General features: G+C 43.7%; 1 protein-coding gene across 2 annotated transcripts in view; it reads right to left on the bottom strand.

Moving 5' to 3' along the window:
* The window catches only part of vstm2b (V-set and transmembrane domain containing 2B), a 57433-nt gene extending 31189 nt beyond the window's left edge, over positions 1-26244 (bottom strand). The window contains exons 1-5 of one of the 2 annotated variants that reach the window (XM_078542973.1): positions 25382-26244; positions 24461-24645; positions 22788-22820; positions 21789-22155; positions 15180-15209 (exon numbers count right to left, since the gene is read on the bottom strand). In XM_078542973.1, the coding sequence (XP_078399099.1) occupies positions 15180-15209; positions 21789-22155; positions 22788-22820; positions 24461-24645; positions 25382-25454 (688 nt within the window). In that variant the 5' untranslated portion in view covers positions 25455-26244. The remainder of the gene's footprint in view (positions 1-15179; positions 15210-21788; positions 22156-22787; positions 22821-24460; positions 24646-25381) is intronic. The other variant, XM_078542974.1, reaches the window with a different exon arrangement.

The following is a 26244-nucleotide window of genomic DNA, read 5'->3' as shown; positions in this document are numbered from 1 at the left end:
GGTGTGGTCTTCCGCATACACCAAGAAAATATCCAGCTTTTCATCAATTCCACAAGGCATGTGGCAGAAAGGGCCATTGGCAGTAGCAGTGCACTAGAGCAAAGGCTGATGCAGATACAAAGAGCCGTGCACTGATCCAAACAGACCATACACAATGGGTGCCTTCATGCAATAAGAATAATCATTCGGTATCCCATCAGAAACATATACATGAGGTGATGAACAAACCAGAAAATGACAATGATATACATGAGATGAAGAGCAGTGAGCATATGTTTCACACAGTCAAGTCCGTGGAAAGCATGGATGCTGTCACATCGTCCAAAGTGTTTGCCAAGATTCAAATGGTCTGCCCTAAGAAAGTTGGTAACTATTCATTATTGGCCAAGGTTGACACAGGGGCAAGTGCCAACATACTACCCCTGAATCCTAAAAGACATGAATCCATAGATGTGGAAGGCCAGGGCAAAACTTACTGCTGTGATCTTACAGCGTTCCCCAGTTCACCAATTCTGTGTACAGGATTCATAGTCCTGGAGTGCAAGAACAATCAATCCTCCTGGGTTACACAGATGTTCTACATCATGGAAACTAAGGGCCCAGTGATTGCAGGTCTACCGGCATGTCATGACCTCACACTAATAACAATCCATGGAATCAGTCTGATGTCACAAGGCAGGTCAACCTCAGAAATTACTCTTATCACCTCAGTTTACAACCTAACATTGAAATATCCAGAATATTTCAGCAAAATTGGGTGTTTCAAGGGAGCTGCAACATTACACTTGCAGGAGAATGCAAGCCTGGTAATTGATCCACCACATATGTACAGTATCCAGGTACAAGACAAATTGAAAGTTGACCTGGACAAAATGGAAAAAAACAGAATCATTAGGAGAGTACAAGAGCACACAGATTGATGCAGTCCAATCACATTAGTCATAAAGAAGGATGGCTCATTGTGAGTATCCCTTGATCCACGACATTTAAACACAGCTTTGCAACATTGTCCACATTAGCAGAGTTAAATCCAAGATTTGCAGGTGCAAAGTTCTTCTCGAAGCTTGATGTCAAGTATGGCTACTGGTCAGTACCTCTTGTGGAGAAGTCCTAAGAGCTTACTACATTTCATATCCCATATAATGGTCAGGTGATACCATTTTCAATGACTTTCTTTTGGGCTATCTATCAGCCAGGATCTCTCTCAAGCTCACGTGGACCACATTATAGGCACTGTACCAGGATGCATTTGTATGACAGATGCCATATCTGTTTTGGGAAGAACAAAGCAACAGGAAGACCATAACCTGCACTTATTGATACAAGTGGTGCGTAATGAAAGATTGGTGTTCAACAGTCTGAAATGCGACATCAATGTGCAGCAGGTCAATTTCTTTGGCTCTAATTATTCCAGTGATGGCCTATTTCTTGTTCTAAGTAAAATACAGGATATAAAAGCCACGGATAATGGTCTGCAATTTATGAAAAAGCCATTTCAGGATATGTGTGAGAAGTAGAATATTGATCACAGTACTTCTTCTCCTCATTACCCTAAATCTAACAGCCTAGCTGAACAAATGATTCACATGGTGAAATTCCTATTCTCAAACATTGACAGACCAAGCAAGATCCACAAATTGCAATGTTACAGTTGAGAGCGACAATTTAAGTGCAATTATTCCATCACCAGCAGAGCTCATGTTCAACAGACCAGTAAGTACCAATTTACCTACTCTTACCCATTCTACTCTCTCATAAACTTGAGAGCAACTTTTAAAACTGCATGAGAAGATGACCAACATGCATGATAAAAATGCAGGTACAGAATTGTGAAGTTTACAGTTGAGACAAAAGTTCGCATCCAAGATCCCAGTCAAGGTGACAAGGATTTTTTTCAGAACCAAGGTCCTATGAAGTCATTACACACAGAGGCGTAATGGTGAGGCAAAGCCAAGGACAAATCAGATCGATTTCAGCTCCTGAGCCGTCATACAGTCCTATTGCATTGGGGACAAGGTCCTAAATGTAACCAGGAACAACATCCAAGAATGAAAATCCCACAGATCACTGTGAGCATTTAAAGATACCTCCAGTCAAGGTTACCATCACAAGTTCTGAGCGTACCAGCAGATTACCTCTATGCTTTAGAGACTCGTGATTTCATCAGTTCTATGCACTTATGTAATGGTAACTTAACATGAATATGTATCGTAAATAGTTGTACTTCTTTGGAAGGGGAGAAAACATCTTTAAAAAGAAGGGATATCAAGATGATACCACTAGAAGAGAAATGTGTCATGTGATCCAGTCTTGGTTTCATTTTTGCTTTGAGCGGAGCACACACACAACTCTGATGCCTTCAAGCTTTATATCTATGTAGAGCTGTTCTCATGTGCCTAAAAATGAACCCACGATATGCTTACCAAATCCCTTATGAGTGACTGGTGCCTTGTGTCTTGTACAGTAAATAAGTCCAAGGTACTACATCATTATAATAACATGACAGGCTGAAGTCCTGTCTCTAGCCAAATAATGACATAGGAGCTTTAAATAGCTGCGAGGCATCCAGTGTTGGTGGGGATGCATTCCATAGCGACCCTTTAGGTGATGGGGTAGGAAATCCCACCATCCAAAAAAGCCCTGGCCCATGATCTTTAATGCTGATTTAAGATTTAGCTCACGTGGATCAGGCCCTGGCCCACCAGGTAGAAATTGTGAGATTCCACTGGTTGCTCAGGCTCAAAGGCTCTTCAAATTATACTTTTTTTTTAGGTGCACAGACACTGGTAGACACATTTTAAATACTTTTTAGTATTAAAAAGTAAATTAAGAAACTGACTAATGTAAACCAAGAAAACTATTAAATGGTTCAGTATAGTTTTTAAAAAAATACTTTCAATGATTTTAAATCAGGTTACTCCCAGGAGGAATACTGCACACTTTAAAAAAAATGCTTATTTTTGCTGATAAACCCATTCTCATCTGTATTCATAAAACAGCAACAGGTTACCAGTCTTAAACATATCAAGGTATACTCCTTGATAAAAGAAAATGAATAATTATGTTCTATTGTGCTGTCTGCTTCCACTGGTACTTGCAAAATTTTACTTTTGTGATTGTGCAAATGAGTTTTATCAGTAACTTGAGCTGTAACTCAGCCCATGTGATTCTTCTGATTTCCCAATTGTGCCCAAAGCAGAAACTCTGCTGATATATGAATGTGCATTTTAATAATCAAAATAATCTCCCTAATTCTTAATGGTTTTGCTTAACATAGCTCAGTTGGAAACAACAGAACAAAAAGTGTGGAAAAATAAAAGAGTGATTAGTCCAGACTTCAAAGAGAGAAGATTCACTGAACTCCCATTGGAATGAGGCATTTTGACAGTACCATCAAGATGGCTTATCATCCTCTGCCTGCACAGAATTGTATGCTCCATCATAGCAATACAAGCGAATATCCCTCCACTGTGGTGATTATAACATCTCAGCATTCCCCCCCACCACCGCCCCCTCGCCCATCATCCTTGTGGATTAAAGCAATTACTGAACAAAATTGTTTTATCAGCCTTTTTCTGTTCCCTCTCATTTGCTGTGTTTCTTTTGTTGTTTGTAAATATTATTAAATGTATTTTCAGCTATTCTCTCTCCTTTCAATGGTGACTACTTATTTTTTCCTTACGTTGGTACAATTTACACCTTCTTAATAATTCCCTTAATCCCCCTTCTGTATCCATTTTTGCCCTGTGTACTCCAGAATCTCTCAGCCTTTTAGTAGTTAAACAGTCAAGTAGTAGGTATTAAACAGTCAACTCCCATCAAATTTTGAAATTACTTTTAATAATTCCAGTCATTTGTGGGCTGGCACCAGGTTATGAAATCTGCTAATTGTTGTAAAAAAACACAACTGATTGACTAATGTCCTTTAGGGTGAGGAACCTTGCACCCCTGCCCAGTCTGACCCACATGTGATTCTAGTTCCACAGTACGTGGTTGACTTTAGGTATCCTCGGGGCAACTAAGTATGGGCAATAAATACACATCAGCAAGAGCAGGAGTAGGCTTTACACCAACTCGAGCCTGCTTTGGGCAAAAACAACCTCGCCAATGTCACTCGCATCCCGAGAACAAATAAATAAAAACTAACCATACAGCCACGTAAGCAGTGACCATCTCAGAAGCATCTCATATCAATATAAGGACAATAATCCTTCTTCCCCCATCAGGACATACTGGTGGCATATATCAGACCTACAATTACACAGTCATAATCAACCATTATCTCATTCCAACCTGAACAAGTGCTTACTTTTTGGTATGTTTTTTAATATTCTGGACTGGTCCAAAGAAAGCTCACAGGATATATTTAATTTCTTATGTTTGATTTAAATGGAGGTGAATGTGTATAGTAAAACAGACACTTTCCTATATACCTAGATTAAACTGGCTTGGAATGGGGCTAGGTCAATACTTCTGACATTTAAAAACAGAACAAATGAAAACCCTGTAACATAAGCCATTTGTTCTGTCAATATAGAGGAATGTTGTGGTTAAACCTACTTATCCAGGAATATAGGAAACTTGGGCCTCGCTGTATTTTTAATAATTGAGGTACTGAACATATGTTGTTGAAAGAGATTATATTTACAAAGTGGCAGCAAAATTGCTTCGCTTAGATTGTTCTTGCTGCCCAAATAGTATAATACTGAATATAACTGTAATAAAATATACTTGAAAGGCCTATAAAGTCCTCTCCCAAATGTGCAATATTCTCTGCAATGGAGTGCAGCTGAAGCAAGTGAGTGCAGATCTGGAGTTTGGTGAGTGTGGGAGCGTTAAATGTTAATTTTGATCCTAAATGTTGCTTTCTTGTGCTTAAATTTTGCTCTTAAAATCTAATCTAGTCTGTAATTAGCAGTTACTGGAAAGCACTGTGTAAGCAAGCTAAGTTTTCTTTCTTGCAGATTAGACAGGCTAAACTCACTCTCAGCGGTGGGAGCTGAGTAGTTAATTAGCTAACGGGTTGAATCTGGTTACTGTAGCCCCAGTTCAGTTTACTATAAATTCAGGCTTCTTTACTACAGGCAAGGCAGATGGAGTGCAACTGAGGAAATTGAGTGCAAACTTAGGCCTGAACTTTACCCTTGGTGGGCGTGCACGATTGGCGGGCCCGGGACTGTTCGGGAAACAGGCCCCCGACCACGATTGGCCCACAACCGTGATTTCACGCTGGCTGGCCAATTAAGGCCTGCCAAGCATGAAACGAGTCTTCCTAATGGTCGGGAAGGGCCAGGCGTAGGAGGGGGCCTGTCGGGTACCGGGTCCAATGGCGACCTGGCAGGCGGTTTAAAAATGGCACAGGCAGCTCCTTGAAGGCTGTCAGGGAGGAATCATATATTCTGTGTTCTGGAGAGTGAAGGCATGGCCTCAACAGCGGCTGGAGAAGCCAGGCGGGAGGGCAGGTTGGGTGGGCACTCACCACCCACCCGCCCCCCGCCACCTCCCCACCCCCCACTGGATTTCGGACGAGTGCTTCGCAGTGCTCTCGGAGGAGGTGGTTGCCAGCAGGGACACCCTCGTCCCCAGAGGTGGAAGGAGGAGGCCACTGCACCAGACCAAAAAAGCTTGGGAGGAGGTGGCAGCCGAGGTCACAGCCATGACGATGTGTGGCACACATGGGCACAGTGTCGCAAAAGGTTCAATGACCTGCTGCGCTCAAGAAGTGAGTAACGTGTTGGCATGGACCAGTGTGGTGAAGTGTTAAGGGCTGGCTATCCTCCCGTGGAACTCAGGGGTGCTAGAGCCTGACTGCCAACTGCCAATGATGCCAGAGCTGGCCAAGGGGGTGACCACTGGCTGCTTGGACTGGGTGCCTTGTGGCTCGAGGCCCACGACTCAGCTATGCCCTGTGAGGTGTACCTCAGGTGGGTTTGGCCAGGCTGCAATGGGGCTGCAGGTAGAGAGTGGACTAATCAATGCTCCTCTGTCCTTTCAGGAGAAGAGGAGCCATAACAACATTGAGAAGTCACAGACAGGCGGAGGCCCCCCACAACTCCTAATATTGACTGGATTTGAGCAGGAGAGCTGGAGAGCCACCATGCACCTCGTTCAGTCGGTCATGGAGAGGCTGGGGTGCCAGACGAAGGTAAGAATGCAGTGCACAGTACCTGGAGTCCCTATTGATCATTGAAAGAAGATGACACCATGATGCAGATCCCCATTGTCTCACCAGGGTGCCTGGTATGCACAGTGACAGAGTGATGACTCTTGTCATGTTGTCCTTCTTCCTTAGATTTGCCAGAAGACACTTGTTTGCAGGACCCTGAAGAGCCACCCCTGATGCCAGAGAACCGCCGGGATTCAACTGCATCTGCATCAAACCCACTCTCTGAACCAGGCACCAGTGCAGATACTAGCGCCTCGGTGGGCATTAAATCTTTGGCTAGATTGTCGGTGCACAGCAGTGGATGCACTTCACAATCGCTTGAGGTGGAAACGGAGGCAGAGAGTGCCCACGGTGCCGGCAGTTGGAGGACTGCTGGAGTCGTCCATTAGGCAGCAGATGCTGGATGCCCAGTGGGATGTGCGGGAGGATCTGGCGGAGATCCATGAGGGTATGCATGCCACGGTCTCTGTTATGGAGGAGTCCATGCGGAGCATAAGCACTGCATTGACCCTCATAGCCAAGCTCACTGCCTCCTCCATGGAGAGAGTGGCAACCCTCATCGGCAGATGCAGCACCAGGGACTGAATCAGGTGTTCCTGGGGTTGTGCTCAGACCTGCAAGCCCTCACACAAGCAATGACCTCAGGTGATCAGTGCTAGTGTGGGAAATGGATGGGACATCCCAGTATCCCAGCTAGGTGCCCATCCATCAGTGATGAGCAGGGAGGTCCAGGGCGACCTCATGTTGGCGCATGAGCTGCCAGTCATCTCTGCGGGCTCCTCTCAGGGCAATCTGGATGACAGCAGCAGCTCTTCCACCTCTCTGCCAGTGACCATGGCGTCTGATGAGGCTGCGATGACTGGGGAGATGCCAGCCATGGCACTGGCCGTTCCCTCCCAGGCAGGGCCAACACAGGCTCCACTGGCCAGAGGACAACTGCCAAGGTCATCAAGGCCAACAAGACAGCAGAGTCAGCAGGCTGTCTCCAATGCTGCTGCCAGTGAGGGGGAGCACCAAGATTTTGCACTGGTAAAAGTAAGTTGAAGGCACCATGAGTACAAGAGGGACAGTGCACGGGTGATTTTCTGTTTTGTAATGTTTTGTTTATATGTTTACTGGTGTGGAAATGAACACCAGAGATGGTATTGTAAATTTGTTTTGAGTGTGAAAATTACATAAATTTTGTTTTTGTCGTAATGGCCTGAGTATGCCTCACCTTTTTATTTTGGTGCAGGATACACCAATATGTAATGCTGGGTGTGAGTGGCTCTAAATTTTATTGCACAGGCACTGAGTGCACTTTGTGTTCAAATGAAAAGGTCCTTTCAGACATCCGGGATGGAGGAGGCAGCCCTGGCATAAGGTGGAAGCAGATCTTTGGCAGCCTAGCTGAAGGAGCGTTGAATCAAGATGCCCCTGGTGCCCCTGCCTCCCTGAAGGATACAGAGGTCTGCCTCCACACCCTCAGCGTTCTCCTCACCGTGCTCCTCTTCTGACTCACTACTGGATTCATCCTCTGTGGCCTGTGGAGCTGCTTCAAGATCCTCTTCCTCCAGTGGGTCCCCCCTTGTCAGTGTCAGATTGTGGAGAATGCAGCATGCAGCCACTATCAATGACACCCACTCTGGGGGGTATTGTAGTGCTCCCCCTGAACAGTTCAGGTATTGGAAGTGCATCTTCAGAAGACCTCTTTATCACTGCCCTTGTGGAGGCATGACTCCTATTATAATGCTGCTCTGCCTCTGTTCTTGGGTGGCGGAGAGGCATCATAAGCCACATTTTCAATGGATAGCCCTTGTCACCCAGCAGCCACCCATCCAGTCGGGCTGGAGCACTGAAGAGCCCTGGCACCTGGGAGTGTCTCAGGATGTAAGCGTCATGGGAGCTGCCTGGGTACCTTGCACACACTTGCAGAATCTGCATCCTGTGGTCACACACTATCTGCACGTTCATGGAGTGGAAGCTCTTCCTGTTGACGAAGGCACCCGGCTGATGCTCTTGCGCTTTGATGGCCACATGTGTGCAATCGATTGCACCCTGGATTACGCTCTGGCTCATTCAGCCTGGTTGGCCTCATCCATATGGCAATGAACAAATGACATTACCCACCTGAACAGAGCTTCTGTCACCAGCTTGATGCAAATGTGGACAGCTGATTGGGAGACTCCACACAAATCCCCCACAGACCCCTGGAAAGAGCCGGATGCATAGAAGCTGAGGGCCACTGTGACCTTCAGAGCCACTGGCATTGGGTAGTTAGAGGCGATCTCAGGTCCAATCATCTCACAAATGGAGGCCACTGTCTCCCTTGAGAGGCACTTCGGGCATATTGAGCTAGCTGCATCACTGCCTGTAAACCATGGCAGCAGGATAGTGGTGTCTTCTGCTGCCCCTTCTGCGTTGGGCTTCCGACTGGCCCTGTGCCCCTTGTGCCTGCGCCTCTCCTCCCACAGGTCCCTCCCCTGGAAGCTGCACTGGGACACCTGGCCTCCTCTCCCTTATGCCCCTCTCTTCCTCTTCAGAGGAGGTGCCTCCAGCAGAGACCACAATCCCCATTACCAGGGTTACAAAAGGCTGTCTGATACTTGGAAAGATCCATGTAGTCAAAATCCTCCGGGGGCCTTGGAGACACCAATGGGTCCTGAATGAAGCCTAGAAATGTTAAGAATGAAGCCCAGAACAGAGATGAAACTGTCAAGTTCAAATAAGCAACCAGCAGCAAACTATCTCCTAAACTCCTCACTACTCACAATGGCAATGCTACTTCTCATCCCTTTTCATCCCACCCTTGGTTGAGGTTTTGCAAAATGTGGGCTGCTGCCTACCTGTTTTGCCCATGCGGCAAGTGCAAAATTGCATAGGCAATGTAAAATCTGGATCAATTGGGTTTTTAATGGCCTTAAGTGGCTTTTTGATTGATGGCAGGCGCAGCTCCAACACCCATGTGCACCAACTGACCTGAAGATTTTGCGCATGCAGTATGTCATTGAGACGCTCATTTGATGTCTTTTTGCACTATTTTACGCCTGATCGGGTCAGGTGCGTGCCTGCCCGCAAGGCGTAAAATTCTGCCCTTGGAGTTTGGTGAGTGGGGGAGTTCAGTGAAGGGGGAGAAGGAGATGTTTGTTTTCTTTTTCTATCTTTCTCACCCTGTAGGAATTGACTCTTGCTCTTGTACAGATGAGTATCTGGTAAGTGGGTAAGTTTTATTCTATCCCTAAGGTTTAAAATAGTACACAAATTTATGGTAAAGTTAATAAAATATATTTAAAAAATCAGGATAAATAAGTGATTAATATAATTAAGTAATTGTTTAAAATACATTAAGGATGGCAGGACAGGTGATGTGTCAAGGCTGCAGCATATAGGGGCTCCTAGATAACATTGTGCTCCAGGGCAACACATCTGTAGTAAGTGTTTGCGGCTTGATGGACTTCAGCTCAGAGTCATTGAGCTGGAGGCTGAGCTGCAGACTCTGTGGCACATCAGGGAGGGGGAATGTTATGTCGATGCTTTGTTCCAGGAGGCAGCCACACCTCTTAGGATAGGATCTTCTGATTTGGTCAGTGGTCAGGGACAGGAGGTTGTGACTGTGAGTGAGGCAGGTAAGGGGACCCAGAGGCCAGGAGTGCAGGAGTAAGAGCCTCTGCCATTGTCCAACAGGTTTCAGATTCTCTCAGCTTGTTTGGATGAGAGTGGGGGCTGCAGGGTGGATGAGCAAACTGACTATGGCACCGTGGTACAGGAAGCCATTCAAGTGGAGGGGACAAAAAGGAACATAGTGTTAGTAGGGACAGTATAGTGAGGGGGATTGACACTGTTCTCTGTAGCAAAGAGCGAGACTCCAGATGGCTGTGTTGCCTACCCGGTGCCAGGGTTTGGACATCTTTTATTATTCATTCACAGGATGGGGGCTTCACTGGCTTGGCCAGCATTTATTGCCCATCCCTAGTTACTCTGCTCAGGGCTGGAGAGGAACTTGCAGTGGGAGGAGGAGGATCCAGTTGTCGTGGTCCATGTAGGTACCAATGACTTAGGTAGAACTAGGAAAGAGGTTCTGTGTAGACAATATGAGGGGCTAAGCACTAAATCGAAAAGCAGAACCACAAAGGTTATAACCTCTGCATTATTAACTGGGACCGGTGCAAATTGGCATAGGGTACATAAAATTAGAGAAATGAATACATGGCTCAAAGATTGGTGTGGGAGTAGTGGGTTCTGGGGCATTGGCAGCAGTACCGGTGAAAGAGGGGGCAGTATTGTTGGGGCGGTCTACACCTGAACCTGGCTGGGACCAGTGTTCTTGTGAAGCGCATAACTAGGAAAGTAGAGAGGGTTTTAAACTAAATAGTGAGGCAAGAGATCAAATGTGGAAAGATGTGGTACATCAAAGAGTAGAGACAAGGTAAAAGAGTAAAATAGTAATATGGGAAATGAGGGTCAGAGAATGGCAGGGACAGAGAGAAGAAACCTAAGAAAGCACAAAGAGTCAAAACTAGATGTTACAAAGATAACAAAAAGACTAAACTAAAGACTCTGTACCTGAATGCCCATAGCATTCATTGCAAAATAAACAAATTGATAGCGCACATTGAAGTAAATAAATATGATCTGATAGCCACTATGGGGACCTGGCTTCAAGGTGACAGGCAAGGGTTGGGTCCTGAATATTGAAATGACCTTGGTTCAGGGGATCAGGATATAGAATCTGTTTGGGTGAAGATGAGGAACAGTAGGGGAAAGAAGTCACTAGTGGGAGTGGTCTACAAGCCCCCTAACAGCAATTGCAATTTAGGACAAAGTATACAAGAAGAAATATTGCGTGCTTGTGATAAAGGGACAGCGATAATCATGGTTGATTTTAATCTACATATAAACTAGAAAAATCAGATTGGCAGTAGTGGCCTGGGTGTGGAGTTCATAGAATGCTTCCGAGATAGTTTCTTAGAGCAGCACATTCTGGAACCAACCATAGAACAGGTTATGTATGACTTGGTATTGTGTAATGTGACAGGATTAATTAATGACCCCAGAATAAAGGCACCCCTACGAAGCAACAACCACAATATTATTAAATTTTACATCTAGTTTGAAGGGGAGAAGAGTGGGTCCAAGACTAGTATTTTAAACTTAAATAAGGGCAACTATGTGGGCATGAAAGCTGAGCTAGCTGAAGTGAACTGGGATACTAAGCTAGGGGATAGATCAGTAGAGAAACAATGGCAGGCATTTAAGGGGATATTTTAGAATACTTAGAATAAGTATATTCCTACTATAAAGAAAAATTCTAAAGGGAGGACCCACCCTCCATGGTTAACTAAAGAAATTAGGGAAAGCATCAAACTTAACGAAAAAGCATATAACTGTGCAAAGGTGAGTGACAGATCAGGTGATTGGTCAGAATATAAAGAACAGCAGAGAACAATGAAAAGGTTAATGAGGAGAAAGAAATTAGAGCATGAGAGGAAGCAAGCTAGAATTGTAAAAACAGATAGCATGAGTTTCTACAGGTATTTAAACAGGAAAAGTGTACGTAAAATGAGTGTTGATCCTCTAGACAGTGAGGATGGGGAGTTAATAGTAGTTGATAATGGAATGGTGGATGAAATGAACAAATATTTTGCTTCTGCCTTCACTATAGAGGATACAAAAAACATTCCAGTAATAGCTGTAAATCAGGAGGTGGAGGGGAGAGAGGAACTTGGTGAAATTACAGTCACTAGGGAAGCATTACTGAGCAAACTGATGGAGCTACGGGCTGATAAGGTCTGGGTCCAGATGGACTTCATCCTAGGTCTTAAAAGAGGCGTCTAATGAGGTAGTAGATGTGCTGATGTTAATTTTCCAAAATTTCCTAGATTCATTGAATATATTCAAGGCTAAGATAGGCAGATCTTTGAACATTAGAGGAGTCAAGGGTTATGAGAAACAGGTAAGAAAGTGGAGTTAAGGGCAATATTAGACCAGCCATAATCTTATGGAATGGCAGTCTTGTGGCTTGTATATGTATAGCTTACTTCTGCTCCTATTTTTATGCTCCTTTATTATGGGCAGAATTTTACGTTCTCCCACCAGGAAGTTTGCAGGTGAGGGGCCCATAAAATTCCTCATATGGCCTTCCCACTGAACTCCCACCCACCCCAACCTCTCTGCAATTTTATGGTGAGATGGGTGAGGCCTAGGTTGACCCATCAGTTCTTTCCCCAGTTAAGGTCCTTAAGTGGCCGATCCAATTAATGACCGCCTAAGAGCTGTGTCCCACCTGGCCTCAATCTTCAGGCTGGCAGGAGAGCAGGAGCAGGGGGAAAGCCCAGAAAGTGATCTGGTTCAGGCATCGGGTGGGGGATTGGGGTTGTGGCAGCTCCATCAACAGCCTCCTTTCAACTTCGGGTGCCTCCTATAAGCCTTTGCCCTGCAGGTGCTCCCTCCCTCCCTGGCTTCCCCACTATCACCCCCATCCCCCTGGGCCTCAATTTCCCTTCCCTATCCTGAGAACCCCCCCACACTTACCCGGTCCTAGACCCTCAGGACTTAGACTCTGGGGACTGCTTGCAGTGCCAGCCCTGTCCACTACAGATTCTGGAGCTGCTGAGACTAGAGAGCTGCCAGCCATCAAATTGGCCGGCAGCTCTCTGAGGCGGGACTTCCTCCTGACTGAGGGGCAAAGTCCCATCTCCAGTCAATAATACTCGTTGGAGCATTAAGTGGCTGCAGGGTTGCCAGCATTGGCGGGGATGTATTCTTCACCCACTCTTTGGATGCCAGAAGGGAAACGGTGCCATCCTAAAAATCATGGTCTATGTTTTTAATCATGGAATAGTATTGCACAGATGGAGGCTATTTGGCCCATGGAACTGCAATTCCTTTGTCAAAGAGCAATCTAGTAAGTCCGACTCCCCCGCTCTTTGCCCATATCCGTGCAATTTTTTTCTGCTTCACATATTTATCCAATTCCTGTTTTGAAGGTGATTCTTGAATCTGTATCCACCACCCTATCAGCCAGTGCATTACAAATCCCCATCATTTGTTGCTTAAAAACGTTCTTCCTCATGTCACCTCTGGTTCTTTACTAATTACTTAAATTTGTACCCCCGGTTATCAACGGTTTAGCCTTTGGAAACAGTTGCTCTTCATTCTATCTAAACCCTTCATGATTTTAAACACCTCTTTCAAATCTCCTCTCAACCTTCTCTGCTCTAAGGAGAACAACTCCAGCTTCTCCAGTCTTTCTAATATAATCCATCATTTCTGGCACCGTTCTAATAAATATCTCCTGTATCCTCTCCAAAGCTTTCAAGTCCTTCCTAAGGTGTGTAACCCAAAAATGGACATAATACTCCAGGTGGGGCTGAGTTATTTTTATATTGATTTATATAGGTTTAGCATAACTTCCTGGCTTTTGTATACTATTCCTCTATTTAAAAAGCCTGCCATCCCATGTGTTTTATTAACTGCTCTGTTAATTTTTCCTGCCACCTTCAAATGTTAACACTCCCAAGCCTCTGCCTTCTTGCAGTTCCTTCAACATTTTGCCATTTAGTGTATACTATCTCTCTCCACTCTTCATACCAAAATGTAACACCTCACACTTTTTCTGAATTCACAAACTCTTCTACCCAGGTCCAATTCAGCAGTATCTATTCTCCTGTTAATAAAAATTCCACCTCCCATCTAACCAGCAGATACCACTTCTGCAAAGGGTCCAGCATTGACCACAGTGTAGCAGTTGTTAGGCATTGATAGCAAATGTGTTAGATCGCTCCCAGAGAGAATATAGAATTTAAGAGGTAAATTCTCATCTTTTCTCAAAGTGGAAACCTCTGTGGCAGAAATGATGGATGAAAATTTACCCCCATTTATGTCCAAAGAAGTGTCAGAAAGAGAATGTCATAGACAGCACTGAAAGAACATTTTATGCCCATTCATGAGGCAGGCCATAACTCACTGTAAATTCATTCACTTTGAGGTGTTGGATCAGCCTCAAAATATAAAGATTTGTTTCACAGTTCATTATGACCAAAGTTGTTGATATTTTTCCATTACAACAGTGACTACAAATCAAAAGTACTTTGTTAATTGTAAAGCACGTTGGGCTGTTCTGAAGTGGTGAAAGGAACCACATAAATGTAATTCTTTCAAGTCTTTTATTTTGCTTTTGTGGAGAAACGGATGGAGCCGTGGAATGTAATTTCAAAAACACTAATAACAATCCTGAAATCAAAAATAATAAAATGGTTTGTGTCTTATTTATCGTAAACTAATGGCCTCAATTATAAAAAATAGCAACCTTTTCATTATTATAGGCAGCACCACGGATTTTCATAAAAATGAATGGAATTGCACATTGAGAAAATCACTAAACAGCAGTAAAAAAAAATCCAGGAATCCCAATATAAACAAAGCAGAATTTGACATTCAATTACTGCAAATCCATGGCCCTAAGGATTGAAAGGAAGAATATTGGATTCCTAACTTTGAGCATCATCTGTATGAATCAGTACTGCGATTTAATGTTCTTAACTTGCTTGACTTGATTGAGCAATTCCTTTTTTACAATTTTGACAGCTCTCAGTTGGATCATGAGATGGCAAGCGCTGCATAATCTTATGTGGAAGAGATACAGCTATGAGGGATATTCTGATCTAGAATTTGCGTACTTTCCTGCAGGTGAAAGTGTAGCAATGGGGAGACAGTGGAAGAGAGATTAAAAAGCAAACCAAGTTGAGAAAACAAAGAAAATTACCTCAGTCGAGATGAATACAATATTTTAAATGTAAAAAAAATTTTTAAAGACTGAAAATTAATAGGCTTCTATAACATACAGATATCCCAAAGGACTAAATTTGCTTTATTGAAAATGTAGGGTTTGGGCAGTAACTTTTGGCTACACAAATACATAACAGAGAAATAAATGAAAAGCATATAATGACTTTAGCTGTGATAAATGTAAAGGTTTAAACTCAGAGACTGTTATTTTCGAAGAAGTCAAACAGCCTTGTATGATTCACCTTACCTGAAGTTAGTGTCTGCGTTGGTTTCCCACCTGTATGAAAAGCAAATGCATGACAATGTTTAAGCAGCCGTTGTGTTCTCAGTCTGTCTCATACCTGCATTGTTCCTGCTCCTCTTCCTCTTGAGATTTCCATATTCAATACCATCCATTTTGCTTACAGCAATATTGAAAAATCCAAATGCTCCTTCCTAATCTTATTGCCGAGTTCTGCTTTTATAAAGGTAATGACTGCCAGATTGGGATCGAATGGGGGAGAGGAGGGGCTTTAATGAATTTTGTTATACTTTTCATATAAGCAATTTAGTATCAAGCACACAGAGGTCAGGTAGAAGAATATTGTCAGACACAGAGCAAAGCTCCAGTTACATTAGCGCAACTATTTTTCCTTCACCCTCATCAGAACAAAAACCATACTGTACCACATTTCAATTTCTCACACCAATCGTCATTGTGGCTTTTTTGAGTATGATTGCCAAATTAATGCTAATAAGTGCCGGATGATGGGCAGCTTTGTGGTGTGGGCCTATTGACTTCAAAAACTCATATAGTTAACAGAGAAAGAAGACTAACATGCCAGCAGCTTGGGCTGGGTTCAAATCCAGAGTTGAGGAGAAAGACCAGTGTACGAATCAACTGAATCATTTTTTTACAAAATCAGTCACATAAAACAATCACTACATAATTTCCAGTGAAAATAGTTAACTTCAGCATCCAAGTTACTAAGGAGCGATCTCAGCCTTGTAAGGATTAGACCGAATATTGTCTCCATACCAAGGTTTTTATTCCATTTATCTGAAGGTGTTACTGCATTTGTGCTTGTTTAGTTTGGATGACATAATTGCAATATTTACATTGCTAAACCAACTTCCTTAGCCTGAAAGTAGAATTGTAGATTCGCAAAAATATAGCTCTGCGGTTCTGCTGCCAAGATTAGGGTATCGGTTGGAACAGTGGGTCTCAAACTTTTTTTCTTCCCTGGACCACATAAATTAAGCAGAAGATCCTGCTGACTTCTTACTGGTCCTGCCCCACCCGCTTTCATTTGTCACCACAAAAAACTCATCAGAACTAATGGGAAGGATGGTGTTGCCTTTGATAATACACCAAAGAGTGATGTCTGATTCCAAGTTGAAGAGCTTCAGTCTCATGTCAGGCTCCACATTCATCCATTTCCACTTCCTTGTTTTCAAATCCACAAGTGTTGAAACTCTGATGCCACAGTTGTATGTTGTAACAGCAACATAAATCTTGTCAATAAAACTACACCATTGTTACTCGTGCTTATAATGATGCATGCAGGAGCCAATCTGGTTCTGTGACGTCATACGAGTGGTGGTGATAAGGATTCTGGTCTGTTCTGTCTTATGGCTTATAGGCCAAGACGTTGTGCATCAGTGAATAGATCCTTGTGGACCACACTTTAAGAACCACTGAACTAGAAGAACCCAGGTCATAGACAATGGCAAGATACAAACTAAACAAGATTAAATGTGAAGCAAATAGTCGTTTGATGGTACAGAACTTGAGTATTGCTGAAAAAGGAGACATTTTTTGTCAAAGCTTTTCATATTGCACTCATCAAGACAATTCACAAGAAAATACCAATGTCAGGGGAAACAACATATTTATACTGTATGAGAAGAGAGTGCTGATTAGTTGGCAAGTGGACTATGATTGGTAGAGGTGCTGCCATGGAGAATGCACTAGTTGATAGTGACTGACAATTAACTACCAAGCATTGTTTGAAATTTAAACCAGACAGCTTGATTCTGATTGGTCAAGACATTGCCCTGGGGAATGCACCCGCATTCACTGGCTGTCACTTATTTTGTTTAGCTGAAACAGGCACAATGTGTGTACATGTTCTTTCTGTCTGCGAAGAACAGGGCCCTGTGTATTTGTATACAAAACACAGTGTCTAACATCAGATAGGATTCCATGATTGTACAACATTTGCTAAATAGTCCGCAGTGTGCTAAGAATTATGCTGACAATTAATTTAAGATTGTTAGTAGGGCTCACAGTGTGGTGCATTTACGTGTACTGGAAGCTACATATATTAATACACAGGACCTTGTTCTTTGCAGACAGAAAGGACATGTACACTCATTGCGCTTGTTTCAGCTAAACAAAATAAGTGACAGCCATTTGCTAGTTCATTCCCAAGGGCAATGTCTTAGCCAATCAGAGTCAAGCTGCCTGGTTTAAAATCTCAAACAATCTTGGCAGTTAATTGTCAGTAATCATCAACTGGTGCATTCTTTATGGCAATATCTCTACAAATCAGAGTCCACTTGCCAACCAATCAGCACTCTCTTCTTATACAGTATAAATACATTGTTTCCCTGACATTGATATTTTCTTGTGAATTGTCCTGATGAGTGCAAGATGAAAAGCTTCGACAAAAAATGTTTATTTTTTCAGCAATACTCAAATGTAAAGCACTTCAATTTTCAGCAGGGTTTTTAATAATGTTTAGAAAAACGCCTTCTGTATCAAAGTTCTAGTGACTAGCTGTCAGGAAAATGTGTGGATAAGAGTTTATTCTGACGAGTAAACACATCACTAACTTCCCTGGTGGATTCAGTTGGTAGATATATGGCCAATGTGGCACCGAGTCAAAAAGCTCAGGAACATCCCAAATTTGGTTTTATGCCTCTACCGATCTCAGCCAGTGTACAGCTGTCACAATTGGCCATAGACTTCTCAGCTAGGAAGGAGGAAACATCAGCAAGGATCAATATCGAGCAACACTTTCCAGACAAAAGCAATTCTGGACATCAGGTGAGAAAGGGACTGGGCTCAGCTGTGATGACCCCATATTGAATAGCATAGCAATTTTTCAAAGGCAGTTTATTTACATCTCTCACAAATGTAATAATCAGTCCTCAGCTCTTACTTTTGAATAATCTACCTTTATTCCATTATTTAGCAATAATAATTAATAATATATTTTCACTAGTTGATAGGCTGCAAGTAGTGCCATAGATTTGTATATATTTATCTTGAATTTAATTATATTTTGTGAGTAAATGATCAACTTTATGAGTGCTTTGTGGCACATTTGACCAACTGTTATGTAAGTAATATCCACATAGATAAAATAACAAGTCAAATAATTAAAATAATTTGGTATAAATCACAACTATGGGGAAGCCTTGCACTGTCTCACCTCCCAAATGAACTGCACAGGAACTTGTGTGCTCTTTTAAAACACAGCACAATGTGCACACTTCAGTACCAGACTGAGGGACAACTGGATAAGTGCTTTGCTTCCACATGATTTCACCACCTGTCTTATCAATATTTTTATCAAACATTGCAAGAAGTATGACAACATCAACAACTGGACCAAAACAGCAGCTGATTGTAACACCAAGCCAGAGAAGAACATAGAATTTCATTTGAGCATCCAATCCCTCTGACAGGGGATCGAAGGCAAAAGGAGCGGGCCCTGGATGTGGGTGCCACCAAGTAATCCAGAGGTATAATTTATGCCATCTAGAAAGAGATGGCACTGACAATAAATGCCAACTCTTTCACCTCCAAGACTGCAGAACAGTGCCCTAAAAAGTTCTATGTCCTCAGCAGGGCAGGCAAAGTAACACATCAAGTACTACCTTTCCTTCATTGCCCTACCTGGGCATCAGCACACTTTACCACCTTAAAGCAACACATGTACAGCTAACCCTTTACAATGCTCCTTGGTCAAGGATGCTCTAACATAACTGTACTATCATCACTCTATCAGCCTCATATCCCCACATTCCTTATGCCACCTCACCTGATCGGAGATTCCTCAACTGCTGAGCCTTACCCTCATTTACTCCAAAATCTTGCAGGACCAGTTAGGAAATAATGCTTGCCATAGGCAGAGCACCCCCTTAGAGGAAAAGGTTTAAGAACTTGTGATGAACATTCATCTCTTACTGTGGACGATGGGCAAAATTGACAGCATTTTGGAAGTGCCATGTGCCATGTTATGAACTGAACATATACAATATCGCTCTGGCGTTCCACATAGCTACAACTTTCCACCCCTTAATCCCAGAAGAGTAATGCACAGCCATTCTTTACTTCCACTTTTCTTTCCTGTAGATTCACCACTGCAACAGGTGGCATAGGAAGATGAAGATGATGAAAAAAATGATGAGGATCAAGTCACCTGAGTCACAGTTACAGGATACTGCCAAACCTCTAAGCCATCTTCCTCATAGAACTACACTGGTGGAATGCAAGAGGTGACACCAAGCTCCGCAGTGGAAAATAACACAAGACAAGGGCCAACTCAGTTGTGTGCACACAATGAGGAGCATGATCCTGGTGTTGAGGTGGCAGTTACAGGGGCCCTAGAATAGAAGAAAAACTCTAGTAGAAACTCAGAGGAAGCACAGTGTTAGGAAAGGTTTGTGTAATTGTGTGCATTTTCAATTAGTATTATAAAATAGACCAAACGCCGAGATGGTGCATTGACATTCATAAAGGTTAGTCACACAGGAAAGGATGCATACATTTAGTTCTGACTTACACACACTGATGATTATCATTAACACGGTAAGGGCAAGGAGGGCTGAGGTGCTGTCATATGGTGCGATGGGTAATGGATTGAGAGAATGTCCTTTTCTGTACTTATGGGAGCAGGAGATCAGGCTGTTGTGTCAAAGGTGGACTGTGTTACTTAGAAAGCTTCAAAGACAATCTGTTTTCCCATTAACATTGCCGTGGTCACTGAGGATTCATCCGAGTGTTGCCCACCTTGATCTTCTCTGATCCATGCTGTTCTGGTTCCAAATGAGCAAGGGTTTCCGTATCACACGTATCAAAGTCCACCTCTTCTTAGAATGCAAAACTGTGAATGGCACTTCATGATACAATCATTTTTGATGCCTGATCTAGACCTTGTTGCAGTATGCCTCATGACCTGTTCAGGCAGCAGAAATCAAGCTTTTAATATGCCAATGGTCCTCTCAATATGTCTTGTTGTAGCACTCCACCGATGATGCTTTTTCTGGGCCCGTTAGCCACGAGAGCAGGTGACAGATACTGTTATCCAGAAGCTATCAACTGGTTTGATTATTTTCCCTAAAGAGCCTGATAGGGCTGAAGGAGAAAGGTATCGGGCTAACTTCCTGCATATCAAGCATTGATATTCAAGATATTCCGACTGTTGTTGAATTTGGTTTGTACATTGAGGTAGTGGAAGCTCTTCCTCTTGATATAGTTGATTTGGTATTCTGTAAACACCCTCAAAGCAAAGTGGATGACATTGATTAGATCCTATGTTTTGAAGAGCCCAGTAACCCACAGAACTGGTAAATCTCTCTCACTGCTGTTTTGCTATATTGCCAAAGGTGATGCATTGGTCTGCTCTCCTGTACAGGGTGTCAGTGACCTGATCAATGCTTGCTTGTAATGCACGCTGGCTGATGTCATGTAAATCCTCTTTGGCTGCCTGCAGTGATCCTGTGCCATAGAAATTGATAGTTACCTTCATAACCACTGAGAATTCAAGGCAGGCAATTAAGCATGGCTTGAGGACTTACTGCAGCAGAAAAAGTTGCTCTGTTGCTCCTTTGCTGAAATGCACAGCTCACCAGAAAGGCTCTCAAAAGACATTTACTGCCTATATATTCTATAGGCGGTGGGGGTGAGGGGTGGTGGGGGTGGTTGCTGTGGGGAAGGTGGGAGGAAGGAGTTCTGATGAAGAGTCATACGGACTCGAAACGTTAACTGTCTTCCTCTCCGCAGATGCTGTCAGACCTGCTGATTTTTTCCAGCAATTTTTGTTTTTGTTTCAGGAATACCTGGTGTTCTGCATCTTCCTGATACGGTGCCTGTCTCTCCTTAGCTCCAACCTGTGCTGCTGCTCTGCCTCCTTGATAATTGCATGCAAATTGTATGCCTATAAAAATGTTCTACCTTAAGGTGTATGGTAGCCTAGTGGCTATATCACTGGAGTGGCTGTCTGGGATAATAAGCCAGTGGCTATGAGTTCAAATCCCACTGCAGCAACTGTGTGATTTAAATTGAATTAAATCTGGAATAACAAGCTTGTACCAAAAATAATAGCTACAAGATTGCTGTAAAAACCCATCTGGTTCATTCCTCCCCTTTGGGGGAGGTAAACTACCAGTCTCGGTACCTGGAAGATTTTCAATACAAGCAGATTTTTTTTTAACAAATATATACAATAACAATGTTACACATCTATTTCTGCAAATTTCCAAATGTCCAGTGCTTGACATTATAGAGAAATACAGAACTACAAACTGTGCAATTATTGGTAGAAATCATATTTTCATATTTTAAATGCAAATTAATCAATGGCAAACTTACAAACTAGTGATTAGGTGTCAGCCTTGGCTCAATGGTAGCATTTTCACCCGGGTATAAATTGATTCTGACGAAAGGTCATCGACCTAGGATGTTAACTCTGTTTCTTTTTCCAGTGATGCTGCCTGACCCGCTGAGCATTACATTTTCTATTTTTATTTCAGATCTCCAGCATCCGTAGCGTTTTGCTATCGTCTAAATGGATTTGATTTGCACATACTTCAGCACTGTACATCCCACTGACTCCCCACATGGTGGCAATGTAACTCCACTTACCGGAGGTATGCTGCCCGATAATGGCTGCGTTGCCCGGGGGCGGGGAGACAGAGGCGGGGGTGGATGAGGGAACTGCCTCGCTGCCAGAGCCTACTTCTGCCCCTCGCCGCCTGTCTGAGCCGGGCACTGGGGTGGAGCGCACGCTGCTCCTGCGGGGTTCGTTACTCTGAATGTGGGAGACAGCTTCGGCCGCTTGCATCTCCGGGCTGTAGCGGGCTGTGACCCGTAAAGTGGCCTGGGCTTTGTGTTCCTGAGTTTCGTCGTCGATAAAGTCGGTGACTCGGCATTCATAGACACCCTCATCCTCCTTCTTAACGCCAGAGAGCCGCAGCTTATGGGAAATGTCATTGCCCATCACCCGGACAGTCTGCAGACACACAGAAAGGGCCGTATCAGAACACAGGGCTCCAAACACAAGAGAATAACATCAGTCTCACCAACAGGGGAAAAAAAAAAGAATTGGAACAAACTATAAACTATATAGCAGTCTTCAAGAAGAATAGGAGGCAAGATCAAAAAATAAAAATAAATTAACACATCCAAGCTGTAGTGTCAACACTATTAATAACTAGAATTGAAACATAAAAAAATAAATATGGATGTGATTTTTCGTTAAAAATTAGATGGAATAGTTTTAATAATAGTGCAAAATAATGAGGAAGTCATGACTGGGTTTAATTATGCCAAACGTCTAACTAATTAAGGGAAATGGTAAAAATTGTGGCCGAAGAATTTGAAATGGGATAAAAGGATAATAGGATAAAAGCTTTCTCTCTGTTTCGGCATACTGCTCTCCGGCGGAATGTATAGAGGAATTCTCTAAGTACACAAATCCATTGTACGGATTACCATTCGAAGAAAGCGCAGGGCGGCGGGTGAGCCTCTCCAGTGTGGCTCCTTCGCCTCCGCGTTATTTTTAGGGCAATTCTTGCTCCATGTTCAAAGGATTATTAATACGGTCTTGTTTATTAATAACACGTAGTGGAAAATAGCACTTACGCTTATTTTGGTGGCATCCTTATTTACTGGTACCTAGAAAAAGTAAAGACATTGGATCAAATTCCCCAGGCAAAGAAGCCAAAGCTGAAAGTCAAATCGTCCTGACAGATAGAAGCACAAGGAAAAGGTTATCAGAAACACGAGTGGAGTGTCATTTTTTGATCTTGGATTTTTATGGTGTGGATTGCTCTGGGTGATAAATTATGCATTTAACTAGTGCTCCGGTTCTAGCCTATGTTTTTACCACATCTGGAGTGCGATTGGTGTAACGTCAGCACTTATAATGCAATTAACACACCTGACTGCCAGCACATTGGAGAGATTGTTAATCTGTTTTCAAATGATCAACTGACGCCATCAATTGCACTACATGTAACAATGTTTTGGTACAATTAGAAATGTATAATTGATGTACTACAGTGTCACAGGGAACGTTACCGTACACTATGTTCTCGGTTTGTGGATGATTAATACAGCTCTGTAGGAGCCTGATACTTGTACATGTGGCAGATTTCCCACCGAGAGGAATAACTGAAAGAGGTCAAACTGAAGCTGCCATGCTACAGGAAGCCGTGCCTCTCACTGGAACATCTCTGTCCCTGAACTACCCCCAAACTTGGTCCCTGTCTCTTTGTTCCAAGGTGATACATTTGGACCAAAAAAGAAATGGGACGGGAGACTCGATTCCCCAGTCTATACTTATTTTGCTCCTGCCATCTTGTGTGGGGCACTCCTACATGGACGCTCGTTTGTCCTCAAGACACCTTCAGGATGGCTTCGCCCAATAGGATTGGGGCTGGAATCAAAGCCAAGATTTCCATTCAGATACTATCCCACTGTAGCGTTGGCAATCATCGGGGTTACCCTGATGCTCTTCAGCTCTCCCCGCACCTTCCATCTCGGGCGGTGACAAGCCTAGCTAAACCTTTTCCTTGATTCCCTCAGTTTATCCCAAGGGATTGCCCTGAGTGTAGCCGAGGTTTTGACCTCTGTTTTGCAGGCTACGCCTTCTTGGCTTTCTCCTCCATATGACTTCCTCAGGAATACGCATTAAGCTGCCAGTCCTCGTTTCTTTTTAAGCCGATTGTAACCCCGAATTTGAGCCTGCACTGAGTTTGAAATCCTATCACGGGTAATGTTGCCCAATTATTGATTAAACCAAGAAAATGCCCATTTATCTCGATTTCCTACAAGAAACCCTAAACTTGACCCTATCAGTTATGAGCATTTACATGACTTCGGGCTTTTTACTATAGCATTTACTCTACTCGGGTTTATTGTCTTTCAGGCATAGCCTCGGATGCCCAAACCTTGTCCCACAATGGGCTTCTATAGGAACTGCAATTGTAGCGTTTCGTGTATTTCTGTCAGCAGTCGTTGGACTTCTCTGTTCCTCTTGATCTGAAATTTACATTTTCTCAAAGAAATACCTCTACCATAAGCTTCCGGAATCCTTACTCTCTCAGTCTTGTGAGATGTGGCGCTGGCTTTTCCTTGTCTCCCTGCGAAGGACCTTATTTCAGTTCTCATTTTCCCCCACCATTACCGGGATGCCTCGCCATGGGCACAGGATTTCTTTGGGCTACCGCTTTTGCGCCAAGCGCTCCCTCAATGTCTTGGAGGCTCCTCGCTCCGAGTTCCCCTCCTCCAGCCTTTTTTTTTTGCCTCCTTACCTTGGCCCTGTTTCCTTGGGCGCCGAGGGTCATCTCGTGTGCCAGCTCCTTGCCAGCTTCCTTCAGGTACCACCACTGGATCTCCAGGGAATACGAGGTGGTCCCGCTGGCTCGAAACGCACACGACATCTCAATGTCATCGCCTTCTTTAGCAGTCACATCCTGGGGGACTTCAAGAAATGTTGCTGACAGAAAAAGGGAACATTATAAGGCATAATTAACAGACAAAATAAGTCTTTCGAGAGTACATTCCCCTCAATTCAGCGAAGCGTCCAGATTTGGTGGAAAGCCGAAATCGTTTAAGTTACTCTTATTATTTCTGTTCCTTTGTAAGTGATAAATTGACTTTTCCTACAGATATGAAACGCTAACTGATAGTTAAACGCCGCGCGTCCATTATTTTAGAAAGATGAACTACCGGCACTTAAAAACAATCACAATATTATATCATTACGAATGAAAAACACCCGCCCAAAATCGCTCAATTCCACCCCCCGCCACCCCCACACACAAATGCAACTTTGAGTGCAAGTCAAATCTTTATCAAATGAATGATGCATCGTCTAAACAGCCCAGCGGTTAGAAATATCAGTCAGAAAGATCCCACTCAGTTGGTCTGGAGCAGTTACAAACAGGACATGCCGCAACTCTTACAACTAGAGAATGTTGAGTGGCGACGTGTTTTGAGGCTCTCGCCAGAATTACCATCTCCCAGCGCAGCGAGATTGAAATTAATAATTCCGCAAAATACCCACTCAACACTTGCCAGTCATTTGTATCACTGAGTCAGATGCTGCGTCCACTTGGTTTCCTTTGGCTATTTGACTGTGGTTCCCGTGTCCTCAGCCTGGCCAAAGCTACTGATACTCACCGAGCTGTACAATGAGAAGATGCCCGCATCAGTTACAAAACAGCACTCACCCTTAACACACAGCAAAAGTGGTGCGTTTAGCATCAAGTAATAGAGAATATTGGCGATCCCGCGATTTTCCATTTCATAGAGACTTTTAAGGTACAGAACAAACGCCAGCCGGTGTTAGATCTTGAGTCCTCTGGAGCGCTGCAATCCCATCCCAGTTAACAGAGCCTCAAATCTCGCTTCCCAAGGTTACAAATGTGGAACACCGGACTCGGTGCTGGTTGACTGATAAGCAACAACCCGATCGACAACTTGATCGGACCTCTTCCTTCGATTTATTCCTGGCGGTGAAACGCAGCCCCTGGTATTTGACCGAGGTGCCCAGCTTCACAAACACGTCTTGCTTGAATTCATATTCGGAATAGGTGTGATCAGAAGCACCCGTTACTTCCCCCACACAAAGAGAGTGGATGTGGCTGCACGGACCAGAGGCAGGGGAATGATTCTGAGCTGGACTGGTTAGCACCCATCCCCGTGCAAACAAGTCTCTGATCCCCGAGAAGAGCTCACCGAGTCAGCAGCCGATCCCTCCAGGCTCTAGTGGGAGATGTGCCTCTCACGGAATTGGAGTGGGGGAGGGAGGGAGGGAGGGGTGGATGGGTGGGGGGTCTTGCCTTTTCTTTCTTGCTGCTTGTGACTTTTTTTGGATTAGCGGAAGGAGAGGCGAAGGGGACTCCTGGGCATCTCCAAAGAGCAGCAGCAGCAATAGCAGCAGCACTGCGCGCACCGTGCGCTTCCACACAACATCCACATCAAACACCGACACGAAAATCTCAGCCAACTGGCAGCCAGGGGAGAGAGAGAGAGAAAACAGAGACAAGCTCGATCGGCTCCCACATCAACAGCCTCCAGAAGCTGCTGGGAC

This window comes from Cetorhinus maximus, chromosome 6 (genome assembly GCF_964194155.1).
Source record: "Cetorhinus maximus chromosome 6, sCetMax3.hap1.1, whole genome shotgun sequence".
Lineage (NCBI taxonomy): Eukaryota > Metazoa > Chordata > Chondrichthyes > Lamniformes > Cetorhinidae > Cetorhinus > Cetorhinus maximus.
This window is presented reverse-complemented; position numbering and strand designations above follow the sequence as displayed.